Below are 26,738 nucleotides of genomic sequence, written 5' to 3'. Positions count from 1 at the left end.
AGAAAGTTAAGCGGCTCCACTCGGTTGGAGATGACATATCCTGGGCTATTACGGGATTAATTTGCCATCATAAGTAACACTCAATTTGTACAGTACTGGACTGGAGTTGGGGAGGAAACAATGATGTGTTCATGGCACATGGGATTTAATGACCACAGCCATGACTTGGTTGGCATCCAGCACACAAGAGGTTAGCTCACCTTGAACCAGTGAGCCTCAACCTCTGTGCTGTGAGAAATCACCAGATGTGCCTTGTGAAATTACGCAATCTACCTTTCTTAAATTTCATTTATTTGTTTATATTTCTATGATGGTGATGTGTAGTGACAAGCAGAATGATTAAATGTTCTTCCACTGACACTAACCTCCACCTGTTGCCATTCGTCCAACAAAATAATAGTTTTGTGTTCATCAAAACGGGCCCCGATTTAGTGAGTAAATTGTGAGTAAACTGAGAGGAGATCATCATTATTTCAGTATACATAGCTCTAAAAAAAATTTTTTTGCTATTGAGAGGTTTGTTTGAGTAAAATGAACATTTTTATTTGAATGAATAAAATAATGTAGGTACAAGTGCAGCATAACTCCTAAAGTTCAAATTCAAGCAGTGAACTGAGCCTAACTGGGAATAGCGAAAAGTTGTGAGCAACTGGCATTCCCCCAAAAGTGATTTAAATTGCCGTTATTAATCATTTCAACCAGAAATATACCACAAAGTGTGATCTCAAGACACTTGGGAAGAGGCTCATACCATTTCAAATGCGTACAAACATACTGCGAACAGTATTTTGTCAAAAAAAATAATATTAACATGTACTGTACTTCATAGGTGAGTTGTCTGTAAATATGAGGTGAATTTGTGAACCATAAATATGTGCAGATAATGAAAAATAATCAAAATGCCAAAACAAATTGAAAATCTATTTTTTCCAACGAGTATTTACAGTCATTTGTGTGACTTTTTATGTGCCTTGTACACATGGAATAGCCCGTTTTTCCGCGAATAAGGAAGGATGGAAAAACGCGAATGGGCGGGGGAACACTGTACTGCAAGAAGAGTTTGGCGAAAACGGCGATGCGTTTACGTCACCTGGGATTTTTTGATTTATTTCATCCAGGACAAACAGCCGAGGTCAGCTCACCCGAACCCCCCCCCCCCCCCCCTCCTCCCCTAAACACACCACCGGGGTCACCCAGTCATCCCCGCTCCAGAACCCCCCCTCGCGTCCGGCCTCACCTCGCGTTGGTACAGTCGCTGTAGAGCGTCTCGAAGTCCTGCCTGGAGATGAGCTTGCATCGGTTCACGCCGGGTTGGATGGCCCCGAGTCCCCGGAGCACGCGGACCTGCTCCACGTTACACACCACCGGCGTGATGTCCAGCCGCTTCAGCTTGGTGTACACGGTGTGGAGCCCCCCGACCAAGTGCTTGAGGAACACGTCGAAGGCCTGCGGGAGGCAAATGAGCTCTGTGTCTTTCACGGTGAACGACGCCAGCTTGGCTCCCTTCACCTCCACCAGCCGGCACTCGTTGTTCTGCGGTGTGCTCTCCACCGGGGACGGCGTGGCGTACACCGGCTTATTCCCGCCGCCGCCGGACACCGGCACGACGCCCACGCCGCCGGTCTTCAACTGGGCGCCGTTCGGGAGTAAGAGGTCCGCTCGGAAATGGTGGAGCAGCGCCGGACGCGCCGCCGGAGGAGCCGGGGAGGAAGTGGCGGAGTTGGCCGCAGGTGGCGGTGAGTGAGTGGCCGGGCACGCGGAACTCGCCGCCGGGTGGTGGCCGAGCGGAGCCACCGGGAGAAGAGTCGGAGCGGCGGGAGTTGCCATGTTGGTCGCGCGAGTTAGCGAACCGGTGGCGGTGAAGCAAAAAAACAAAAAAACAGGGAGCAAAAAGTAAACTTTTAAGTCGAAGAAAGTAACTTTGTCGCTTGATGCTTGGCGGGAGGGAATGGAGCGACGATGAGAGGATGAAAGGATAGAAGAGAGCAGATTTGAGAGCGAGAGAGAAAAGAGATCACATAGTTGATTGGGAATGGAGGCTTGTCTCGCACAAGGAGATGCTCCTGTCACATTATCATAAAGAGGAGGAGTCTGGACATATTCTCACACGCACTGAGAAAGAGAGAGAGAGAGAGAGAGAGAGAGAGAGATTAGCCTACATAAACGAGTTCAGATAAGCCTATTTATCAACGCCCAATACGCATAATTCATATTAATTCTGATGATGAGTCCAACTGTAACACCCAAAAGCCTTTAATAAACACAAATGCCTTTGAGGTATCACTGTAATCGTCCCCTCACAGTTTGGAGGCTCGTGTTTTTGTTTAAAAATAGATGCAAGTTGTTATTTTTGAAAGCAAACCTGTCCTAAATTCTAGTCTTACTTGAAAACAAACTGCTTTTTTTCTTTTTTTTTTCTTTGTACAACTGAGAGCCACTTCTTGGATACAGTACTGCGAAGGGCTACCAGTTGGATACACAATTCTGAAAGTACCTTTAATTTTTAATATTTAATGACATTAATCTATGTGTATAGACTGATCATGTTAATGATTTCTCATCATGTTTATCAACAATGATTCAACAAGTTAGGAGAACTTTTAAATGTAAAAAATGCTTTTCTAGGAAATCACGTCCCGGCATTATTGGTGAGCTTAATTTTAGAATAGGCCGAAGGACAATTTACCGCTGGGCTTCCAGACTGCTAGAAAATACAAATAATAAGTCATAAACATCTCAGCACAATCTTTTTGAGGCATCTGACAATCGAGCCATTGCTGACTTTTATAATATGTGGAGGGGGGGGGGGGGGGCTCAAATTCAATTATCAGTATGTGTGTACCATGCTTTAGCTAACTATACACAAGAGATTGATTTTTTTCAAATTTTTTATCTTTATTGCACTAATTGGAAATCTCACCATGAACTGATGACGATCTTCTCTTTCATTTTTGACAACCCACCCCCCCCCCCCCCCCAAAAAAGTCTGTTGCAAAAGAAACTTTAACAACTTCCTTTTTGTGTTTTGAATAACAAAAAGCTTATTGTGGGATAGATTTATTTTCCCGAAAACACACACACACACACACCGAAAGGCACATTTAAAGCAAGTTAGGCCGGTCATCATCACTAATACACGAGAATGAATTTCAATCGTATTCCCCATTCGGTCTTCAAACCAATAAAAAGGTGGCTCAGAGAAGACGGCGTGCAAAGACATCCAAAGCTCATAATCAGTCAGCAATAACCTTGCCTTGACAAATTGACCCTTTTACCTGTTCCTGTGCACACACACACGCGCGCACACACATTGCTGTCATTTACATACGGAGCTTGCAGTCCTTTCAAAGTGGCTTTCACGGAACATTGTGCCGATAATGATCTCGGCGGCGAGGGAGTGCCACAGATCTCCAGAGACCATCTCGCCATACGACAACTGGGGGGGGGGGGGGGGGGGGAGAAGAGGATAAAACTCCAACTGTACTCCCAACTCAAAGGACTCCAACGCTCTTTTTTTTTTTTCCCCCCCTCCCACTCCGACAAGACTCCCGCCCCACCCCACCTAACCCTCTCCAATAAGCCCTCTTGTGTTTTTTAATTGGCAGAAATTAATCTTTAGGATGTAGATGGTAGATTTACATTCATTAAAAGTCAAGAGAGGAAGCCAGGCTTGATGCTAATCAAATCTGCTTAATTATGCTTAACATGAGTATCTCCAGGGGGAAGAGGGGAGCGGGGGGAGATAGCAAACTCCAACTTTTTACTTTTTGCCTTTGATAACTCCTGCTGAGTGTGGCCTTTTCTTTGCCAAATAGAAATGTCACGACTCTGGCGCTCTCCATCTGTAGGAGAAATGCGCGCGCAGCCGTCGGCGCTGATTAGTAAAGTCCCACCTTAAACATGCCGTGTAACCTCCTGCCACATTAGTGAATGATCTCATCTATAGGTCAATCGTCAATCGTGCCCGTCAAATTATTGTGTGCTCACCTTTTGAAGCTTTTAGTGCAATTTTTTCCATCCGTGCAGTCAGGATACCCTGGTGGGGAAATGGCTGTCTCACAACAGGAAGGTCACGGGTTTAATTTGCACAGCAGCTATTGTCGTTAAGATCCCCTTAAATCAAACAATGCACTGATTAGCGCACAAATATCTGCAGTCCTCAAGACCTTCCAAGCTTCTGTTTTTTTTTTTTTCGACATTGGATCGTGTCGTTCGGTCGTCAAACTTCACACACACTTCATCACAGCAAGGGCCACCTAAAAAAAAATACTTTGCTTTCCAAGTAGCAGCTCACGTGACCATCATTGAAATACAGTAGCGTAGTAGTAAAATATAAAACAAAACACAGACGTGAACGAGAAGCAACAGGAGGAAGAATAGCTTATAATGTACTCCATTTTGTTTTTCTACAAATATAATTATTACAAAAATGAAAATTTCCTGAAAAAAAATCACCACTTACTACTTATATTAGAGTTGTCGAAATTAACTGATGAATCGACAAGTAATCGATTATCAAATTAATCGACAACTATTCGAATAATCGAGTAAACGTTTGGAGCCATTTTTTTTATTTGAAATTGTCCAAATCCTCTGATTTCAGCATATTAACAGGAATTGTTCACTGATTTCTGTAGTCCTTGAAAGAAGACTGCTTTTCTTCTGTGTTTAATCAAAATAAGACATTTGCAAACATCTGTTTTTACTTTGGAAAACAATGACCAAATCTGTAACATAGCACAACATCAAGCCCCCTTTTTTTTTCGGTAAGATTACCGAATGAACAATACTGAGCTCTCTCTCTCGAAAAAAAAAGAAAAAAAATCCCCCTTTTTTAAATTACTATACGGATATAAAGTACCAAATAAACACCAAACACTGGTTAACAAACAGTAATCAGGGGGGAAAATGCTTTTCTTATACACTTTAATGTAAAACTGAAATTAATCCGATTAATCGATTGAATAATTGTTAGATTAATCGATAACCTAACCTGACCTAACTAACCTATATCAAACATATACTGTATATTTTATTTACCGGTAAAACACAATTTTAAAAGTATTTTGCATTTTCAAAATATTTCATATCAAAACATCAGAGGGATTCTTAAAAAGGCAAAATTTCAAGGATACGGGCAAAATATTGCATATGATTAAAAAATAGAGCATGATTAAATTAATTGTTTTCGTAAATAACTTAAAGACAGTAAAACCATGTGGAAAAATTTCACTCGCAGCAGTTAGCGGAGCATTACCTGATGGGAGCGGCATGGCTCAGTGGTAGAGTGTCCATCTCCCAACCCCAAGGACGTGGGTTCAATTGGAAAAGTGCCATATGAGTGAAAGACCATCATGGATATCCAATGAAATTTTTTTGGTATGAAATAAAAGAAACACATTCAAGAGTGCAAAATTGCAAACGTTTGACCACTTAACAATAAGACCTCAGTTTCATTACTCTGCTACATTTTGATGATGACTGATTGATTGCGTTGAGGACACCAAGGGCACTTTATAGTCGTATTGACCCCTGTACTCGATACAGTAACTCCAACCTTTCTCAAAGCAGGCTTCATTTTCAACACTTATTTTCTCCACCAAACACGTACACTTTACGCCGTTCCTTCATCCAAAGTCCTGGTCCTCTCCACATGTCTCTTTTGGAACAGTGTGCAGAAACTCGAGGGCGTTGCATGTGGAGGTGGCCAGAGCAGCCGATGAAGTGTAAATACCACTCAATCTGTTCTCATTAGAGGGGTAAAACTATACGAATGGCTTCGCCTCTATTAAAAAAGCCCAAGGGTCTTGGATAAGTGTGTGTGTGTGTGTGTGTGTGTGTGTGTGGTATTATATGAGAGTGAAGGAGGGGGAGACAGAATGATGCTTTGGCATTTGTGTCTGCAGAGGGGATGTGAAATGCCACCACCATCAACGCCGCCTAATTCTCTGATACACACTTTTAATCTGAACAGACAATCCGTCCCGCCAGCCACTGTTATGATTCAAATCAACTTGGAGTGAAGGCTGCGTGTGCGCGCGCGCTCTTTTGAATGAGAGACGATGTCATTGTGTTTTGATATGTGATTAGATGTCTCGGGGTGTGTGTGTGTGTGTGTGTGTGTGCGTGTGACCAAGATATCACACACATCCATTGCACGCTGCCCTATGATAATGTGGATTGATTATGGATATGATAATGAGAGGCCGGCACAGCGTCGCGACCTTCACAAGGTCTAATTGAAACAAGCGTTGGTCCTCCGAAGCACTTATCAAGTCACACAGCACATCATTAATCACGAAGAATACAAGCTGTCACTGTAACACACACACGCACACACACACACACATGCACGTACACGTTCTCTGTTTTTCTGTTTTTCAAACACACACGTTCTTTGCCTTGTCCACTGTCTCAGTCTCTCTTACACACACACACACACACACACACACACACACACACACACACACACCCCTACACACACACACACGCACGCACAATGCGAGCTGTCACTACAATGTGCCTGCTCTTGTCTTCTTTAAAGTGGAGTGGACAGCTCGTCCACCCCCCTGTCTTTATTTTCCGCCAGAAAACTTGATGAAAAAGCAGTCTACAGTAGGATTTAAGTGGGATTTTTTTTTTTTTTTTTTTAAAGGACATACATACAGTTCAGTCTACTTGTATTTGGACAATGACAGCGTTTTGTTGTTGTTTCTTTTGCCTTTATACGCCAACACAATGGATTTTTTAAGAAATGGTGATGTCTATGAACGCACAGAACTGCTGCCTCCATGACTATCTATCTAGCTAGCTTGCTAGCTAGCTAGCTAGCAGTCTATTTTATCCATATTAGATATCTATAAGAACATTAGATGGTGCATGCGTGGTGTGAGCCAATGAGAAGTAACGTCATCACAGGGCGGCCATCTTGGGACAGGGCTGCTTGAGCACTTAACATTACAGTCAATGGGGGCACTGACATTCTCGAAATTCTCAATCGATTTTCATTTTTGTATTTAGACATGGCACAAGAGATGACACAAACAACTAAAAAAAAAAATCTGTTATGCCAAAATTCTGCCTGAATGATAGCCATGTTAATAAGGTTTGTAATCCATTTGTAAATCCGTCAAGAATTCAGCGAGTTATGAGTATTTACTGGGTAAATCATCCACTTTCTACAGCTCAGCGCACCAGAGCAATCTCTTGCACTAAAATGGCCGACCAGGGACGATGCTGCCGACTCCACCTCGAGCCATAGAAATCTATGTATCTTATCTAGCTAGCTCGCCATCTAACTTTTTTTTTTTTCTTCCCACACTCTGATCTCCAGACTTACCCCGAGAGTCCAGTAGAAGCTGGCCACAGCAACCAGAGAGCGCACACTTGTTGGCGAAATCCAGAGGGGGACAGACAAAATGCCAGCCTGCAATTGTTGTCTTTACTTCCAAAATGGTAAATGCTATATTTTTGTCCAACCTCTTAAGTTAAAACCGAATGTCTCCCATTCCGTCACATGTTGATTGTTTTATTCAAAAGCCATCGTGCCGGTGTATGAAGGCCAAATCGTAAAAACTTTCTCATTGTCCACTAACTGTGCGTTTGTTCAACAATCCAACAAACACGAGCAGCTGTTCACTTTGAGCCTGAACCGAAATTGAATTAGGCCGCGTTGTTTTACTAGCCGCTTTTATTAGAAGACAATTTTACAACCAAATGTGATTCCGGCGGCTGATTACGGCGGCATATGGTGCCTACCTGTTAAACACAAAGCGCTCAATGCCATCTCAACGCCTCAGTGAGCCCCCCTCGAATCAACTAACAAGCCCAATATCATACCAGTCATTATGTAGTCCAACACTCCAAATTGCAATCTGATCAAAATCTGCTTTCATTATCATTGCGGAGGAAAACACGAGAGGGGGGGGGGGGGGGGGGTGCAGCCAAGGTTGCTAATTGTTATTCAATTAAGTGATTGTGTTAATGAAACCAATTAATAGTTTAAAACAAGCAGGCAAATATATGATTACGACGCGTCTGAGCAGAAGACGGCTAATTACAACTGTAAATCAATCAATCCGACATTAATCAGCTTGGAAAAGATCCAAAAACAACAAAGTCACCAAAAGACTTTGGAAGTTGTTTTCTTTTTTTCAACAGATTTTGATTGCCACGGCATTATCCCGTCTAATGGCTGCTAACGATCCCTAAAAGAGTTTATGATCCAATTTCCTCGCCGTGAATTTAATTGGAAGCTAAATAGTTTAATATTAAACGTTTAGAAGTGTGTCCCGTATTTAATCAAGGGTGGTATATCGGCGCAAGCTCTAACAAGGTCACACAACTCCTCCGAGGGCAAACACGAGGCGCAGAGATTAAGCATTGAGGGTTACAGAAATGTGAATAAATCAATTATTGAAGTCCCCTCGCAGTCAAGCATGTGTTTGCCATTCTTGCTTCTTGTTCTTGCAGTCTTAGGGTCACTGTGTGGAGTGATATATAGGCGGGTGCGCACAGTCTACTTACAATTAACCCTTTTATGCACAAATCAGGATTTTTTTTCTCAACTGTTTTTACTACTCTTTAGGCATGAAAAAAATCAAAAAAAATGTTTTAACACATATTTTAAGGAGGTGGTGACATGTCCACTAGAGTGGACAACATGCATTTGAGCAACTGCAATATGTTTGTAAGAAAAGAACAAATAAAAAAAATGTAAACACTATAGAAAATGTCTTCACATATTTGAAAACTACTACTTTCCCAAAGAAAAAATTGCTTTTTATGAACTATAGATTTTCTTTTTTTCTGGCAACCATTCATCATCATTCGTCATCATCCCCACATGAGTCAGATGGTATATGGTCGACTATCCTGTAGGCTATGCTAGCATGTTCTGCACCTGACCACTGCAAAACATAAGGACCAGGATCCTTACTCTCATATGAGGACTAAAATCCATAAAATATTGCTATAATAAAAATTAAATGATGATTTAAAGTAAGAAAAAATACTGCATATGAAGCATTTTCAAAAGCAACAACAGTTTTATCAACACTAAGTTATAGTCACAACACAGCTAATGATGTCCAATGTCCAATTTAGTGGACTCATGAGCAATCGCAATTTCCTCAAATTACAAAATGAATACTTGGATATTTTAACAATTATATTACTCCTTGGTTGTTGCTTAATGTCCCAATATGTTTTTTTACTTTCAAGGGCCTCCTGGAATCGAAGGAATGGACACTTAATTCCTTCCTTGCACGTCACGTCTGAACTTCTGTCGACCATCTTGTTGCCGGTCTTTTTTTTTCTTTCTTACAAACGTTGACCACTGGATGGCAGTGTAGGTCAAGACTACATTAGTGTCCAATAGAGTGGCTAATGGCCAACTGTGGCAAAAAGATTCATTCATATATAGGAGAAAATATTTTAATAGCTGTCCACTGTAGTCCATTATTCGTGAAAGGGTTAAAACTGTGATGTAAGCGATTGATGAGATTTGTCAATTAGATTTGTTCAGTCTACTCAGTTATCTTTTTTTCCCCATTTATGTATTTCAGATACTGAGGTCTAAAGTCACAACCTTTCAAGTTTCGAGCACGTCTGTTACTGAGGAAAACATCTGGTAAATACAAAGTCATGTCAATAATGACTCACTTTCCCATTTTTTTGAATGCCAATTGAACTTGGAAAGAAAGAATGGTACACATTAGTTTTTTTGTGTTAGATTAAAAAAAGAGAGTTACTTTTTTTTTTCTTTTCAGATTTGCCAATTAAAAATAGAACAAATTACAGTCATCCGCGAATAACCCTGCCAATAGTGCGAAAACATTAGCAAACAAAGAACACGAATGCTAATGCGAAGGTGCATCAAACATAAAGAAAGTCTTGCTCTTTAATTGATCGTATAATGAGCACCAAAACTGGACTTCAATCTCATCAAAACAACATCATACATAGGCTGTGTTGTTATTATTATTATTATAAATTGGTCAGCCCGTCACTTTTTTTCTTCATTTCTCACTCAGAAGTTGAGCATAAACAGTAGTTGTTTTTTGCACCGAGACGCACTGTCCATAATTTGGCTTCTCGCATACAAGGAGCCACTAATCAGTCTAATTATTTCTTGTACCATCCATTTCCCACACCAGGACCATTACGGCACCGCGAGGGTCCTGCGCTTTTAAATGAGAATGCCCTCGTTTATTAAGAAAAAATAATAACGTACGGGCCCCGGGTAATTATCAGACATACAAACATAAACACCTTTAGAAGTTTTGGATGCGAGGGCCCGCTTGAAGTTGCCGCAGTCATGTGACCTGACCACTGCCCTAGTTGAGCAGCCCCCCCCCTTTTAGATGTTTATGCATATATGGCCGCTAATCTACCCAGTCAGGACTGTGGGATTTGGGAATATTTTTGTTTTACGCCAGATCAAAGTGTCTGGCGGGGATCAGGAGGAACACATCAAACACGGAAGACTCCCACGCCCACACTCGCCAATCAAGCAACTGTTTTGCTTTGTGAAAAAAAAAAAGAGAGAAAAGGATTCATTCTGTGGGTCTTTCTCCATGTACCCCCCCACCCACACCACACAACTACCCTGTATGGAGGCCAGGCGGTGTTGAGAACTTCACATCTCACACATACTCAGTGATGGGAAGTAACTAGTACTGATACTTAATTGCTGTACTTAAGTCGATTTTTCAGGTATACTTTGAATTGATGTGTGCCCCAGTTTACCAATTTTTCCTGTTATGGGACGCCTGGTTGATTTTTTTTTTCTTTGTGAAGTGAAAAAATGTTAGTCAAGCACACAAATACTAAATGCAAGGAGCAACCGGCCATGTTCCTGATGTCACTCACTAGGCCACGCCCCTTACAAGCACACAGTGTACAGCAATTACATTTCATAATGTTTGTCTTCCCTCACTACACTCACTTCCTCGAGCTCTCTTGACTGGCAGTTTACATCCTCATCATCCTTCTACCAATATATTCACTATTTCTCCTCTGGATGAGTCCAAACCATCGAGCTCATTTCTAATCTCCATTTTCTCTTCATTGCCACTTTGTCTTCTTTCCATTGCGTGCCTCCACCTTTCTAAATGCTCCCTGCTTTTATTGCAGATCTTAATGTCATCTGTCTTTCACTCACTATCACACATAAATACAATGTTATTTATCTTATTAAGGGCATTTAAATTATTTGGAATGGGAGAAGTTGCTTTTGATATCTCATCAGTGGCACTGTAGCTGTACTTTACTGAAGTATTTATTTTTCTGATGACTTTTTAGTTTTACTTCCAACATTTGGAAATGGACATCTGAAGTTAAGACACAATGGGACAAAAAAAAAGTAAATAAAGGTAAAGTCACCCGTGGTTGAAATTTGATGAATTGATTGGGACCTTAGGGACTGTAGTGACATGCAGGAACATGAATGAGGACCATGAACTAGTCCAGGACTAATTAACACCCATGACGGAACAAATTTAGAGAAGCGACATATTCCCCATCTATGACCTTATTTCAGGGAATTGTTTGATGATGTTTGCTCCAACAATGATCTGTGGCGAACACATTGTCGTGTGCCACGCAGTGTAAAAAAAAAAAAAAAAAAACACCAGCTTCTAGCATTCAAAAATTCTGTCTCATCTAAAAAAAAAAAAAATTTTTTTTTTTAAATTCTCATTAGCTGTGCCAAATTATCACAATTTTTTTTTTTTTTTACAAATTGCTAAGTAAAAAAAAAAAGGGGTGTGTTTTTACTATTTTGGATTGTACTTTTTAAATTTTACTTAAGACAAAGTCCTCAAAGTTTTTTTTTTTTTTTAAACACAAGTACCGGTATCTGTACTTCGAGTACGAGTACTTCTGCCCCTTCTCTTTCATCCAAATCCAACACGATTCTCCTTTTGTGGAACACAAGAGAGAAGTGTGTTAGCAGATCAAAAAAAGGAGCAGCACACAGGGTTCGAACCGTCGGCCTGTCAGTCAAAGCAGAAACTGCTTACGCCGACAGCCATGCGCTTACACGCTGACTTCCTCTGAGGGGTGTTATTGTCAGATGGCTTAAGGGTGGGAAGTGTACTGGTGGGGGGGGGACCCTCATTTGTAGACATTAAAGCAGCAGTAGCAAATAAACTTGCCTGCATGGAAGTGGACCCCCACCCCCACCACCCACACACAGAATGAGGCCGTAATACAAGCCCTCGCAGATGAGCGCTCGCATCAAGCCTGGATATTGGCCTGTGGAGGAAAGTTGTGTGCTTTCAGCATTTTTTTCCTGGAAGATGAATAGAGCTATTTTGCAGACAGTGGAGAAAAGAAAACAATGCACTGTGCGCTTGGGTACGTGATGTAAGGCTGATCACCTTATAGATGGATTGCTTTTTTTTTTTTTTTTTTAAGAATATAGCACAAGTACAGTGTCGCTTTCTGGTATGGGCAATTTGTGCTGCCACACGGGGTGGCATTTCTAGTGGGGTGGAAACATGGCAATTAAAAACAAAATCTAAAATGCTATGTGAGCTGGTTTGCCAGTACATGAGGAACCTACAGCAACCTGAGAAAGAAGGAACTGTCAGAAAGTCATTAAAGTTCTGATAATATACAAGGATGCTTTTCCTATACGTTTTAGTTCAAAAGGGTTTACTGTACACAAGGAAGTGACCGTGAAGTGAGGATATATTCTGATAATTTTTGAAATTCACCGTTGCATGATTAGTCCACATTTCTGACCAATTATACAAGTAGAAATTTCCATAGTATATTGCTTTTTGTAGGTTTGGTGCACTGAAGACAGTCTATCAAGTACTAATTTTATTGTGGTTCAAATTGTCAATTAGTATAACATCCTCACAGCAGTAGCATTATCACATTGTTTGTGTGATTTGAAATGTTTTATTCAAAGCTTTATTAAAACAAAAAAGGCATCGAGCTATTGATGTCACAATATGAAAACATCAAATTTGCAATTTTCCTCTTGTGTAATACTGAAAATATGATTTGTAGACAGATGTCTTAACATTCATATCAATCTCTTTACATAGTCGTACAGCTTGAACCTGAAGTCAATAGATTGGAAGGGTGTCACTGCACCACCTAGTGGCCTTCGACTATTGTTTTGATTTAGACATTCATACACAATATGGATGTTTACAAAATATGTCTTTAAAACAAATGACAATTTTATAACAATCTAAATTAAACACCATAAAAATATGGGATATGAGGGATGACAAATGTTCGCTTACAACTCATAGCTAGCTGATAGTGCTATTTTGAAGGAATTCTGATTGATTGACAATAGCATCCAAGGACAGGATGGGACAGAAGGTAAGGCTATGGCTGGAGCTTCCATGGTGCAGGGACAAGAAACAAGTGCATTCCAGTTAGAACTTCTCAAATTAAAGTTTCATCTTTAATTTGTGCAGTTTTCAGGAACCTGTAACACAAAATAAAGATGATGTCAGATCACCACAGAGACACTTTGTTCAGTTTACATTCAATCACACAATTCGTATACACGGCTATCCTCTCTTAATTGACTGTAAAAACATTTGACAGAACATGCAAGTGCTCAACTCATCATCAAGCCCGTGTACCTTGAGGGTCTCAGAGGCTTTTCTCAACTCCTTGATGACAGAGGACAGAGCTTCTGGGTTGATGCCTTGCTCACATAATCTCACACAAATGGACAGAGACTCCATGTCCAGGCCGGTGTTGAGCAACCTGGAGATCTCTAGCAACACTGGTGGGGGGATACCAAGAAAACAGACGTGATAAACCAGGCAAAGCAAGCAATTACACAACAATTATGTTATTAAAATGTCACCATTACCGTCCATAGTCTCTCGGACTGCGTTCAGGTTAGCATTGGATGCACTTGCCATGGTCCTGAATGGACAGTTAGCCAACTTGCTAGCGGGAGGCTATCGAAGCACTATACGGACCCCAAACGTGAATATTAACAATTTGCCCAAACGAGTACAAATGATTTTAACATTTTCAGGTCATTTTATAAAGATGACTAGCAAAATTGTCTCGTGAAAATAGACGACGAGGCAATACGCTCGGGACAGATGTTTAGCCTGTTGGTTAGCGTTGAGAAACAGGAAACGGATATGACGACAGAAAGCACTGATTGGTTGTTACGGACTTCCTGGAAGGTTTCTATTGGCCTGCAGGTTGCGAGGGCGAAATTGAAATCGCGTCCAAAAAACGCCTCAGTAGTAGGGACGTTTCCTTCATTTTATGGCGTTTGTGGTACCAAAGTGCTTGATTGTTCGATGATGTAAGTATCACAAAACGGACTAAACGATACATGTGTATTATAAAGCTAAAGAAAATCGCGTTAAACAAACGAACGAAACAAGGAACCGAAGGTAAGGTCGAAACAAAATGATGTCGTCTTTGAGGACAGTTTTTCCCAAAACCTTTAATGATCCAAGGCTTTGTATTACATTAGAAACATATTAAAAGTATGTAGTACATACATAATGCCGATATAGGATGGTCGTGGAAGAGCATTTGCTTATCCAGTGTTTTTATTTTGACCAGTTAAGTGCCATGAGAGTTAAGTGGTGATCTCACACGGTACATATGATCTGAGTCAATGTACCGTATAGTATAGGAATTGCTGTTCTAATTCGTTTTTCTTCGTACTTTGAAAGATGGGGGACCACCCGGAGCTGCACATCACTCCAGAAACACCAGGGAGACCCTCAGTAAGGAATCCATTTGAAAGTCCAAATGACTACCACCACCTCCATGAGCCCCTGGTTCCCAGTCCATCCACTTTCAAGATATCACAAGCTGTAAGTCACGTCTATTCGTCCTACCCACGTTTCATTTGAAATGCTTTAGCATTGTGTCTGTAATTGTCCATCTGCATTTCCACAGGCTCCTTCCGGGTTCAATTGGTCGATCGATGATATGGCCGGTCTTCTTCCGGTGCACATAGATCAAGAGGAAATTCAGCGACAATCATTTTACCTCAGCCAAACAAGGTATTTAAATGTAATGCTGCAATCAAAGTGCATGAAATACCCCCAGGTAGGGCAACGAGTTGGCTTAAAAGTATCTTTTCCTTCTTGGAATCTCAAGGATAGACTCAGACATTGAAGAAAAGCGTCAGAATGCTATTGAGCAGGTATGTTGCGATGTAAGACGGGACCATTGATACATTTTTACACCACTGTTGTGGTGTCATGTTATGTGATTGTCCACAGTTGTAAATGTGGTTGTGAATGGTTGTTTGGCTTTATATTCTCCGTGATTGACTGGGAAAGTCAGTTGGGTTAAGCCAGCTCACCTGCAACACTAATGATGAAAAATGTTTTAGAAGACGGATGAATAACTGCTATGTACAGCCAGTTTGTATCATAAGTAAGTAAATTACTCTGTGTCTTTCCTGATCCAGTTTTTTACCAAGGGAACAATTGTGCCTTCGCCATGGTCTACGTCAGACACCCGGAGAACCCCTCACATTTCCAACACAGGTATGCTTCCTCTCCATATCGCCTTCTTGACATGATTTGCATTACAAAGTTTAGTTTTCATCCTAGCATATTGTTGTGCATCCTCAGGGTCTCTGTCTCCGATGGTCGAGGAGCCAGAAAAAAAATCTGGTCTGTACTTTTTCATTAAGATAGGAACTTGTTTTTTTCCCTTCACCGTTAATTAACTTTTTTGATTTGGTGTTGCAGTTTCTTGTCAGACAAGCCTTTCGTTACCGGTGGCCTTTGATTTGGAGAGAGTTTTGGGTAAGCGGATAATAGCTGAAGTCGGGGGTTGCTGGTGATTCCACCGTCATGTCACGGTGTTCATCTCTTAGGGGAGTTTTACCGCAATGAGGAAGGAGCGAGCGACAGCTCTCAGGAGAGCCTCAGCTCGTCCTCATTGAGGCGCAAACTTTTCCTGGACGGCCAAAGCAGCTGCAGCGGCTCCGACAGCTCAAGTCCACCCAGCCCAGAGAGACGGCATTCCCGGGAAAAGAGGCCGTTGACCCAGGGAGAAGATTTTGTGGGACAAGCTGCCGTATTTTCATCCCCTTTAGCCTGCGGCGTGTCTCCTTCAACGCACTCTACTGTGAGTCAAAAACACGAGTAACAAATGGTACCTTGAGTTACAAGCTCTATCTATTTTTTTTTTTTTAATTACTCAGCCAATTCATCGGTAGTGAACATGCTTGGTAAATCAAGGGACTAACTTAAACATTCAATGGTAAACATTTTTTATTTTCTGCACTGCTCTGCAGGGTCAGTTCTCATCCAGTCCCATCGAGACTGGCTTCGTCCGGGACCGCAGCAGCTTCAGCCCACTCTTCCCTGATAGGTCATCGTCTGCCGGAGCAGCCTCTCCAACCTTTTCACCCATCGTTGCACATACCCTGCGCACACCCACAGGCTCAGGTATGATACTGGACTTTATCCAAGGGCCATCCATCCATTTTGGTGCTTTCCCCGCTGTTGGTTTAGCCTATCTGACTTTGGGCTAAAGGAAACATACACTCTAGCATGTAATTGATGGCCATTGAATTGGAAATGCGCTTTTGGGGCTTTTATGTTTTACAAACGCAAAACATACTGATAAACATTCAATATACATTTTCCACATACAAATGGAGAGGAAAGTCCTTGAAAAAACAAAGAGTGAATATTTAAAATAAATTAAACTGAATAATGGTTAGATGACCGATATGCATTTTTTTAGGCCGATTCTGATTTTTGCCAGAAAAAAATAACGATTACCGATTATTATATTCTATATATTAAAAATATATACAATGCATACAATTTTTAATTGGTGTCATTTATGCACAAATCTTCGCTATTAAAGATTTTCTGCTTTGAATGACAAGTCCATAGTATGAAGTATACAAAATTATTGTATAGATGTATGTGTCAATAAAAAAAGAATTCTTACTTGTTTGCATTTGCTGTAAAGCAATAACCTTTTCTTTTATATATTTTTATCTTGTGTTATTTTCACAAGTCTTGGGACTTACTAGACTAACCTGGGACCTCGGGGATTGTATTTCGTGCCATGTCATGTGGAAATATGTGTTAAGACAAAAAAAAATCCTTGGATGTTTGCATCCTTGAATTTTGAGAAAATAACGTATTTGAAACCTTGAAATATCAACTTTAAATACAACTTGAAAGGACAATGAAAAAATAAAACAATAAGAATAGAATAAAATAAAATAATTGCAACTGAAAACCCATAATAACAAATACTGACTGTTCCTGTGCGTTTTGGCCTCTTAGGGGCAGTGTGGTGTTGTGCATCCATGTCGTACACACTTAAAGTGAGTACAGAAGAAAGTTACGATGGAATTCTATTAAAATAAAAATAAATCGTTTTTCACACATTGGGAAGAATTTGTGCCATTGCATAGTGTTATCTCACCTGTGGGTATGTGTTTCCTCAACATTTGTGTGTGGATATTCGTTATTTGAAGTAAAAACACTCCCAAAGTCAATGCTAACTTCCTGTTAGCATTTGAATGGGATCCTCCCTTCGCTTTTAGCATTAGCGCTAGGCTAGCGATGTTTTAAAAACGAAGCACGTTTTGTATTTAAATCTACAGTGGATGCAATTTTTAACGTTGTGCGTTTAGTTTCACAGTTAACTCCAACTGCGGTGTTATTAAACATCTTAAAGGACGCTTAGGGACAACAGAATAACATACACTACACACTTGCTAGTTGCTAATGCTACGCAAGCAAAATGGTGCACTCCGGGTACTTTTATAGCAAACTTCGGTTTTCTTCTATAACGTTTTAAGAAGATAATAATCGGTCGAATGGCCGTTTGTTTTGGCTAATGTTTGAAGGCCAATAATCGGCCGCATATAATTGGCGGCCGATTAATTGGTGGAGCCCTAGTTAGGCATGCTCCATATTTTAGTTTTTTTTTTTAATGGGTTAGGGTAACCCTAACCCTATTTTCGCCAAACAATTTGGAAGTGCAAACTAAGTGACATGATGATTGTATTATAGTGAATGAAAATACTTTGCTACTTTCGAAAATATTAATAATTTGACCCTTAGTCACAAAAATTCTCCCAAGCCGCTCTAAATCTGATGTGTGTTGTATGTTCTTTATACGATCCTCCTCAGCTGAGAGAATGCAACCTTGCAGTTTGACTCCTCACAACATCTCCTTGGCCACGGACATCCCTTCCTTCACCACGAGTCCAGACGTGGAGGGCTGCTCTCCCATCTGTGGCAGTTTTCCGCACCAGCGCCACCCCCGAGTCAATCCCAGACCTCGGTTTCGTTGCTGCAACTCCCCGCCGCTCATCTCCCTGGTCCTCAACCCCAAGCTACCAGATTCCCAAGAGGCTGAGGAGGACCCGCCGTCCAGACTCTCAATGGAGTCTATTGGCTCCTCCCCTCTGCCTCGAGACAGGAGTGCAAATGATGTGGATGGTTTGGGATTCATGGACAGTGAGAAGATGGAGCAGGAATTGAGGTTGGAGGGGAAAATGGAAGAGGAAGATGAGGAGGGAGACAACAGGGGCCTCTCAGGATGTCTGAGCAGCTCTCGGATGGGCAATGTGTCGGCCACGGGAAGCTCTCAAATGTGTGTCTCTCTTTTGGCGGAACGCAGCAGCATATATTATGATTCCAGTATGCAGGTTTGTATTTTTTATTTACTTTTTGTTGTTATTTTTGGTGGAAATTTCAAACTTTTTTTCTTTTCTTTTCTTCCATGCATTGATCATTAAATTGCAATTTGGTTTGAATGCATTTGACCTATATTACATCCCTACAATTTTCTTGAACTTATTTGGTGACATAATGGCATTTATATTGAAAATAATGCAAACAAATGATTAACTGCATGATTCAGTTATTTACTTATTTTTACCTCCTGATTAAACAAAAATAGATTTCAGATGTTCTTGTATGTGGTTTCTGGACTTCTTTGCTTTATCATAGAAGCCTGAACATCTTTATTTTTGGTTAATCAGATGCACTTAAAATGGCGGCAGGTGTGTTCCAACTCCCTTGTCACCAGAATTTCAATAAAACCACGTGATTTTACCTTTTTATTTTTTACTTCTATTTTTTTGGAACTATGGAGAGAGAGAGAAAATGGCATAACAACCAGACACCTGTGTATGTGGCTTTATGTAGGTGGACAGCGGTTACCAAACGACCTCGACGGGGGCCGGTAGTCTGATCGACGGCCTCACTTCAGATTATCACGGCAAAGAGTCTTTCAGCGCCAACCTCGCCCAAGAAACCTCCCACCTCGCCAAGGCCTCAGTAGTAAAGGTACCGGTACCATTGGAACGGCTCTCACACACACTCCTGAAAAATCAACTCTACATACACTTTATATACTAATTACTTATTTAATTTCCACACTCGCTACTGAAATCCTCCCACATCATACTTGAAATGCTTTAATAAAGTGAAGCTCAGAAACTCACTCAGTAATATTATTGCATACAACTGAAATGCTGAAGCGTGTGTGTGAGGTCCATCCTGAATAATGTATGCGAATCTTGCTTTATGGCTGTTCATCTCCAGTCATCTTTTACACTCGTCTAGATCTCCTAAATATAATTTCAAGTACAGTGTAGGCTACAAAATAGTGTTCCTCCACTTTGCCGTTGCTACATGGCAAATTTTTAAACGGTCTCCTTTGTGGATTTTTACATTTATGCTATGCATGCGAGTCCGAATTTTACGTTGAGCAACTTCGGTGCGGCGTCACAATTTGTGGCACAGCGTGCCGAAGAGTCCTACTGGCCGAGATGCAGCATAATTAGAAGAAGAAGAAGAGGCAGATAAGGTTCTCATCTACTGCAAGTGGCAGTAATAATTGCAGATCCAACAGAGCAGACAGAATTTGTGCCTGTGAGTATCGTGAGTGCTTTTTGTTTGTGTTGCTGCGCCGTGTTCAAGCAGCAATTTGAAGGTTCATAATTACTTCAACATCCATGCTAATTTTCTTTACCCGTTTATGGCATTTCGTATTAAGTCAGGGGACTTTTGTAATTTTGAAATTATATAGCTTGGTTTATCGTTTTAATGTTTAAATGTACAATGTTTGTTGTATGTCAGTTTTTAGTAAATTTCAACTGGGAGTGACGATTACACAACTTGAAGTAGGCACGCTTTGCCACATATTTGGAGAACAGAAAATACTTTGAGTGTTTTTAATATGTTTAAAGTCTATGGATGTGGTAAAAGTAAAAAAAAATACAATAAAAACAACGTTTATGATCTGTAGCTCTATTGGCTTTCGGTTATCGTGGGATGGTCAGTAATTTATTCCGTGCAATCAACTGTCCTTGTTAACTGTTGACTTTGTCCTTTTTGCAGGTGTGGTATCCTCATCACTGAACTGTTTCACGCCTCAAAAGGGACATGCACTTCTTGCAGCTTTTTTTTTTTTAATTAATACGGTAGTTCTCCACTTGTATTATTGGAGGCATTATATGAGGTTGTACAACGGGTTATCACGCAGCAGTGCTGGCACATCATCAGAGCATAAGTAGTGCGGGGGCTGCAACTTTATTAGGTGCTGACACAATCATGCGTGGATTATCAGATTTGTTTTTTAAAGGAAACCTAATGCAATGGCTTTGTCTATAATTTTTTTTATTCTAATGTTCAGTTGGCTTTTTTTTTTTTAAGTGTGCCACTAATGATTATTGGTTAATAATGAAAGTATCAAATTTTGACTGACTTGCTTGGTCTTTAATGTATTTTGTGATCCTGCATGTTTTCGTTTCATGACTTACAGTAAGTCACAAAAATTATTGCTGAACAATACGTCTTGTCACTTTACTGAATGCCAACATGACAATGTTGGTGGTTTGCAGTTCTTCCCATGACATAATGTGAGCGATGGGGTGAAAATGAAGGTTTACAAGTATATTCTTTCTGCATTGGAAACGACACAGAGCAACTCATGTCTACATGCTGTAGTACATGATATAGCAGATTTTGTAACCAACTTATTCTGGATTCTGATTTTAAAGTGAGAATTCTGACTTTGTGATGTAGAGCTATGAATTGTGGGGTGAAGTCAGAAAGTCAGAATCTTGAGAATAAAGTCAGAATCCTGCCAATCTTTTTTTTCTCTTCACTGGCCTTAATCCTCTAACGTATAAAAAAAAAATGACTTAAGGAAATACAACAACAACAAAATCCACATATAAAACCCTTTTGAAATTTAAAAGCCAAAAATGTATGTTTTATTAAATCTAAAGAATCTTGAGTCCATTTCTTGATGGAACGTGGCGGCTCAACGGTCCAGTTTGGGTTTCTTGTTTTGCGTTTCAGCATCCGTGGCTGAAACACTCACACCCGGGATCTGAAGGGAAAATAGAGAGAACGTCACCTTGGGAAAGAGATCTTTTTAGCTGAAAACCCAGTGATGGGGAAAGTATTAATCAGTCATCTCGGTTGTTTAAATCTTGCCCACTGAACACGTTTACAATGCATTCAGAAACTATTCACAGCTCTTCACTTTCCCCCCATATTGTTACAGGCTACAGACTTATTCTAAAATAGAATGCATACATTTTAATTAACCAATTTTAAGAAGAAACGCATATATTTTTCCTTGGTGTATGGAATAATCCCCCCCCCCCTCAAATTTTTGACTGAAAACATTTATTGAAAATAGTTTTTCTTCAAAACTTATTTTCAAATGGTCATTAATCAGTGCTGTCTACATTTTTATTGTTTTTTATTTGGGGGGGGGGGGGGGCTTATTCCATCCACTACAAATGACTGCTTTTAAATGTACTTTTATGTCAAGCACATTGACTGACCTTGTGAATAAAATTTGCATTATAAATAAAGCTGCCATGTCTTTACATTAAACTGGTTAATGTATTTACTCCTTTTTCATTTCTCATTTGATAACTTGTTTATTTGTAAATAACACCGTAAAAATATAATATGTTTACGGTGTATGTATATCTAACCACATCTGTATTTATGTTATTAAATAATTTGTAAATAATAATTTAACATATGCAGTACTGGAAAATAGTTTTTCTGATTTTGCTATTTATAAATGGTTTATTCTATAAACTACTGATAAGTCAAATTTCAATATAGTACAAATATTACAATTTAGAGCATTTTTAAGCCACAATTTTTTTTTGTCTCAGTTTTAGCTGTGTTCTAATGAGAATAAATTTTTACATTTTTAATTTGACATGGCCTTTCTATTTTAAAAATTTCCCACCGCTGTGCTGAACGGTGGAGTCCGTTCTTACCTCGGGCTCGGTCAGGGACATGCGTATCTTCTGGTGCTGAATATTGGAGTCATCCAGGCTTATGGTGACCTTCACCCGGTCAAATATACGGAAGGTGTGCTGCTCCACAGTCAGAGACGGAAACTGAATACAAAAGGCGATGGCGGTTAAACAGCAGAACCTCATAACACGCAGCGCGCCTTTATTACCTCCTCATCAAATACGAGGTTAGGGCCACCCTTGTCCTTGCCATCGAAGAAGACCGTTCCCTCCAGGCCGAACTTGGGGATGAGGACGATGATGGCGTTCTTCCTCACGAATAGGACGAATCCTTCCTCGCTCAGGATGCCTCTGGTCTTGAAGAACCACTGGAAAGGAAACGAAAGGACACATTGATTTTTTATATTAACTGCATTTAAACTAATCAGTAATTGTGATTTTTATTCGCCACCATTTTTTTTTTGCCATGAAACAACTCCCACATAATACTTCGATTTACATCGTTCAAATTTCAACTTGCTTCAAAAAATTCACTCCTCCCGGGTTATATATATATCATCTGATTTCACATTACTTACAGTATTCGCACAATTTAACGTTAAATATCAACTTTTCCCTATAAATGGGACAGACATTGAATTTTTTCTAAGTCCCATTTTCCATGCCCACTTCCGTACATACAACTTAACACCACCTGTCTGATACTGTTGGTGGTTGGTAAATTGCCTTGTCCAGCAACTAGGAAGTCGTGGGTTTGAATCCCACCTCCAACTGTACATAGTAAATATATCCATGGCGATTATGCTATGCTATGTTGGTATACATGTATACCAACTGACTAGCATAGTTCCACTTTTCCATCTAAATGAATGGAGGGTACTTTCAGATAACACTTTTTCCATACAAATTTCAACTTGCTTAAAAAATTCACGCCTCTTGGGTTCAATTGTTCTTTTTATTTATTTATCTTTCAACTACATTTAATACTTTATAACAATTTTACATAATTTAGCTTTCAATTGACTTCATAAGCATTCACCTTTCAGCATTCCCACGCAATTTCTGCAGAAATGGCACTTAAGTCTAGTTTTCAGTACACTAGTCTTATTTCAACCTGCACAACTTCGGGATTTAAAGTAATTTTATGTTAACATTATTTACGCTTGTTTTAACCTATGCGCTTTATGGGGGGATTTCTTATTTGAAAGTGTGCAACTTTTAAGGAGTTATGATAGTAGTTTTTTCATTGAAAATGGATTTACAATTCATATTTCAACCTGAACTGGACCTCATTTATACAGGGAATAGTTGTGTGTGTCAGCTGATGTTTACCTGTGTGTGGAAGGCTACAGACGCCCTCTGAGCATACTGCGACATTTTGTGTCTGTAGTTGAGGCTGTTGCACAGTGCCGACTGTTTGTGCTTGTCCATCAAATCCGGGTAGGTGCTGTCCGCTCCGATGGCCACGGCCAGAAGCCGGTGCACGATGATGTCAGCGTACCTGCACACCAGGAGGGTAATATCGACATTTAGTCGACAGGTTTTTTGTTACTGCTTTCAATTCAGGTCAGCTCTAGTCAATCACAAAAGTCTACCGTGCAGTTTGGAACGAGTTTTACCTCCTAATGGGCGACGTGAAGTGCGTGTAAATGGGGGAGGCGAGACCGTAGTGGTGGAAGTCGCTGTCCATGCCCGAGCAGAAATAGACGGCCTGCATCATGCAGCGAGTGGCCAAGATGCGCAGCAACGTGTTGAAGTACGAAAAGCCGTCCACTTTGGCCGCTTCCAACGAGTCGGCCAGCGCTTTGGCCGAATCCGTACGGAGCAGCACGTCCTAAATCATAAAAACAAACCAATTTTTGCCATGGAAAACCTTTGCATGTGTATCAGTGATGGTTGGCCAATGAGGATAATAATAATAATCATCATTGTCATAAAAGGACTTTTGAAAAAGCAACATATTAACTTCATTACTCATCAAAATGAGAATTAGCCTTTCCGTTATTGGATCTTAAAGTGCAGCTAATGAAGAGGTCTTGACCCACCTTGGACTTTGCTGCCTTCAGGAGCACGTCATAGTTGGAAGGTGGCGGTGGCGGATGTTTCCTCAGCAAGGCGCACTCTGCAAACTCTTCGTGGATCTTTTGGGCGACTGAAATGTTGGCCAGCAACATGAACTCCTCCACCATGGAGTTGGTCTCCCTGATGACCAAGACGTTCCATTACAGTAGGACAACAACAGCTTTAATGGAATCATCTCATTTACTTGTATCGCAAATCAATAATCACAGTTTAGCCTTAGCCCCCCCCCCCAAAAAAAACATCACAATTGTTTTAAAAACATAAATTGTAAGAGAACGTAACAAAATACTGTAAGTTCTTCGGTATTTGTGTTGGATGTGTGCCTTTAATGGGCGTGTCAACAGCGCATTTCTATTTGGCAAAAAAACAGGACTCTGCAGAATGCTTTTTTTTGGAAGTACTTACATGAGTTCTTTGGTCTGAAGCTCAATGGGATCGTGGGTTTCACTGTCCATGTGAAAGCGGACTTCCACGCTGGACAGTGTCAGCGCCCTGACCAAGAACATGAATAAGGACATGTAATTCCATTTTAGTCATTAATTGGAACATGACACTGTCCAGTAATCGCGCCTTCCATGCAGGCCTCACCCTTTCTCGATCCTGCGTTTCTTGAGGATCTTGGCGAGCTTGTTGAGGCTGCGCAGGCTTTTGGTGGTGTTGTCATTCTTGCCTGTATCGTCGATCCTCATCTGGGCCTCTGCGTATGTCATAGATGCCTAAATTAAACCCGCAGATGGAGTTACAATCAAGAGCTGTAAAATTCGGAATATAAAACAGGATTTTTTGTTGTTGCTTTTTCGCCCCCAGCTTAAATCTTATTTACGGATTGTCCTGATCCCGTGAGTGTCATGTTGTCGTCTATTCTTAGCTTCTATTAAAATCATGTTTACTGTTCATCAAGCTTTGGATGAGCTGTGTCGGCTCAAACCAGGTGTTGACTTTTGCATTTGGCAAGTGCAGGCAATCACCTGAAACATTTCTAAAAAAAACTGATTAGATACTTATTTTTTTAATACATTGTTTTAAACTTAATACCATGTACTTAAAAACCCAAATGAATACTTAAGTTATCACGATCGTTTCGAGTGTCCCCTGCGCCTCTCTTGCAATGGGCTATTCCATCTTCTTACTTTGCATGTGCAGACTTGGTACAAAAACAACAAACTTGTTGACGTGTTTATATTTGTGAGGAAAATGAGGCAAATTTTTATCCCAGTGTAGCAGAAAAAAATGAGAGGAAAACAAAGTTTTTATCAAAACTATTTCCGCTTCTGTTACTTTGCCGTTTCCTCTTGGTTGGCCATTTTGTTTTAGTTTTCTCTCTCAGCTGTATGAAAGTGTGAACATTTGTATTATATTTAGTCATTGCGGCTTACGTACCAATGCACTCAATAGACTATTCCAGTCATTTGCATCACATACATCAATAAAGCTAAGTATGATGCCATGCTCGCGTGCAAATTTACATATTAGCATACCTTCGAGTTGATGACACTTTTCGTGAAGCGCGTTTTCACAACTTGAGCCTCTTGATTCATCTCCCAGATAGACGAGAAAGCCAGCCTTTACAAAAAAAACACACAGAAATGAGTCAGCTGGTCCAAACTATTTCCACGCAGTGTTGTGGATAAGCGACCCTTCACCTGTCCACATTGGAGCGTAGCGAACATAGGTTGGAGCTCAGCAGCTCTGGAACCATGTCGATCCTCTGTGAGACAACACGTGCTTGTAAATGTCCCATTCTTTATAAAGCTACTGAATTTAGCCTGGTTGTCCCGTATGCGTGTGCCCCGCTTCGGTTAGTAAACTTCTCACTTTTCCGCAGAGGTAAACCGTCGTGCCTCGGTTGGCGGCCTCTTTGTCCAAAGCGTTCCCGGGTCTGATGAAGTGACTGACGTCCGCGATGTGGACTCCCACCTACGACAAAAACACGTTTGACAACGCGTACGCGCGCGTGCTGTATACGGGGAGTGTGCGTACCTCAAAGTTTCCGTTGCCCAGCGCTCTACAGTGGAGAGCGTCGTCAATGTCCGTGCATCCGGGTGGATCCACACTGCACACGGTCAGATGTCTAAGGTCCTCCCTGCCCACCATGTCCTGGATGCACATAAAGACACACGACGTGGGCAAAAGTATTGAGAAACACCTTTTAAATCAGTGATTTGATGACTTATTGGCGTGTGGGAGCCAAGTCCTATATTTCCCATAGACATTTACCTCTGGTTTGATGCTCCATGGCATTTTGGGAAGGAAACTGAGCACAGCCTGCGAGAAGGCTTGATGGGGGACATCGTGCTCCAACAACAGGACTTCCTCTTCTGTATCTTTCTCCCCCGCCGCGCCCAAAGTGCGGACAAAGTGACCCTAATGAAAAGGAAATGTCAGTTAATCATAAACTACGCCCATG

General features: G+C 40.8%; 4 protein-coding genes across 9 annotated transcripts in view; 1 reads left to right on the top strand and 3 right to left on the bottom strand.

The window, feature by feature from the left end:
• The window catches only part of dachc (dachshund c), a 38,062-nt gene extending 36,004 nt beyond the window's left edge, over window positions 1-2,058 (bottom strand). For all 4 annotated transcript variants that reach the window (XM_086093810.1, XM_086093811.1, XM_086093812.1 and 1 more), the window contains exon 1: window positions 1,238-2,058. In XM_086093810.1, the coding sequence (XP_085949936.1) occupies window positions 1,238-1,827 (590 nt within the window). In that variant the 5' untranslated portion in view covers window positions 1,828-2,058. The remainder of the gene's footprint in view (window positions 1-1,237) is intronic.
• Window positions 1,261-21,740, top strand: bora (bora aurora kinase A activator). 3 transcript variants are annotated; one of them, XM_086093817.1, is made up of 14 exons: window positions 1,261-1,736; window positions 7,334-7,455; window positions 9,567-9,631; window positions 14,685-14,828; window positions 14,914-15,020; window positions 15,118-15,163; window positions 15,434-15,512; window positions 15,600-15,641; window positions 15,720-15,776; window positions 15,848-16,101; window positions 16,271-16,424; window positions 18,138-18,658; window positions 19,161-19,301; window positions 20,358-21,740. In XM_086093817.1, the coding sequence occupies exons 4-14, from the start codon at window positions 14,685-14,687 to the stop codon at window positions 20,376-20,378; spliced, it is 1,566 nt and encodes a 521-aa protein (XP_085949943.1). In that variant the 5' UTR covers window positions 1,261-1,736; window positions 7,334-7,455; window positions 9,567-9,631; the 3' UTR covers window positions 20,379-21,740. The 3 variants fall into 3 exon arrangements, with proteins under 3 accessions (XP_085949943.1, XP_085949941.1, XP_085949940.1); XM_086093815.1 differs by having other exon boundaries at window positions 9,223-9,631; XM_086093814.1 differs by lacking the exons at window positions 1,261-1,736; window positions 7,334-7,455; window positions 9,567-9,631 and adding an exon at window positions 14,182-14,305.
• Window positions 12,819-14,136, bottom strand: mzt1 (mitotic spindle organizing protein 1). The gene is made up of 3 exons (XM_086093398.1): window positions 13,853-14,136; window positions 13,617-13,762; window positions 12,819-13,456 (listed from the first exon to the last, which is right to left on the bottom strand). Exons 1-3 carry the CDS (start codon window positions 13,902-13,904, stop codon window positions 13,433-13,435), a joined length of 222 nt encoding a protein of 73 aa, XP_085949524.1. The 5' UTR covers window positions 13,905-14,136; the 3' UTR covers window positions 12,819-13,432.
• dis3 (DIS3 exosome endoribonuclease and 3'-5' exoribonuclease) overlaps window positions 21,213-26,738 on the bottom strand; it is a 9,188-nt gene continuing 3,662 nt past the window's right edge. The window contains exons 9-21 of the mRNA XM_086093805.1: window positions 26,549-26,695; window positions 26,312-26,428; window positions 26,147-26,248; window positions 25,975-26,039; window positions 25,810-25,894; window positions 24,920-25,047; window positions 24,737-24,823; window positions 24,295-24,451; window positions 23,869-24,083; window positions 23,582-23,750; window positions 22,459-22,617; window positions 22,271-22,393; window positions 21,213-21,354 (exon numbers count right to left, since the gene is read on the bottom strand). Coding sequence (XP_085949931.1) covers window positions 21,286-21,354; window positions 22,271-22,393; window positions 22,459-22,617; window positions 23,582-23,750; window positions 23,869-24,083; window positions 24,295-24,451; window positions 24,737-24,823; window positions 24,920-25,047; window positions 25,810-25,894; window positions 25,975-26,039; window positions 26,147-26,248; window positions 26,312-26,428; window positions 26,549-26,695 — 1,623 coding nt within the window. The 3' untranslated portion in view covers window positions 21,213-21,285. The remainder of the gene's footprint in view (window positions 21,355-22,270; window positions 22,394-22,458; window positions 22,618-23,581; window positions 23,751-23,868; window positions 24,084-24,294; window positions 24,452-24,736; window positions 24,824-24,919; window positions 25,048-25,809; window positions 25,895-25,974; window positions 26,040-26,146; window positions 26,249-26,311; window positions 26,429-26,548; window positions 26,696-26,738) is intronic.

This window comes from Leptonotus elevatus, chromosome 13 (assembly GCF_054856555.1).
Source record: "Leptonotus elevatus isolate MCC_2025b chromosome 13, RoL_Lele_1.0, whole genome shotgun sequence".
Lineage (NCBI taxonomy): Eukaryota > Metazoa > Chordata > Actinopteri > Syngnathiformes > Syngnathidae > Leptonotus > Leptonotus elevatus.
Note: the sequence above shows the minus strand (reverse complement) of the source record. Positions and strands in the feature narration are given on the sequence as shown.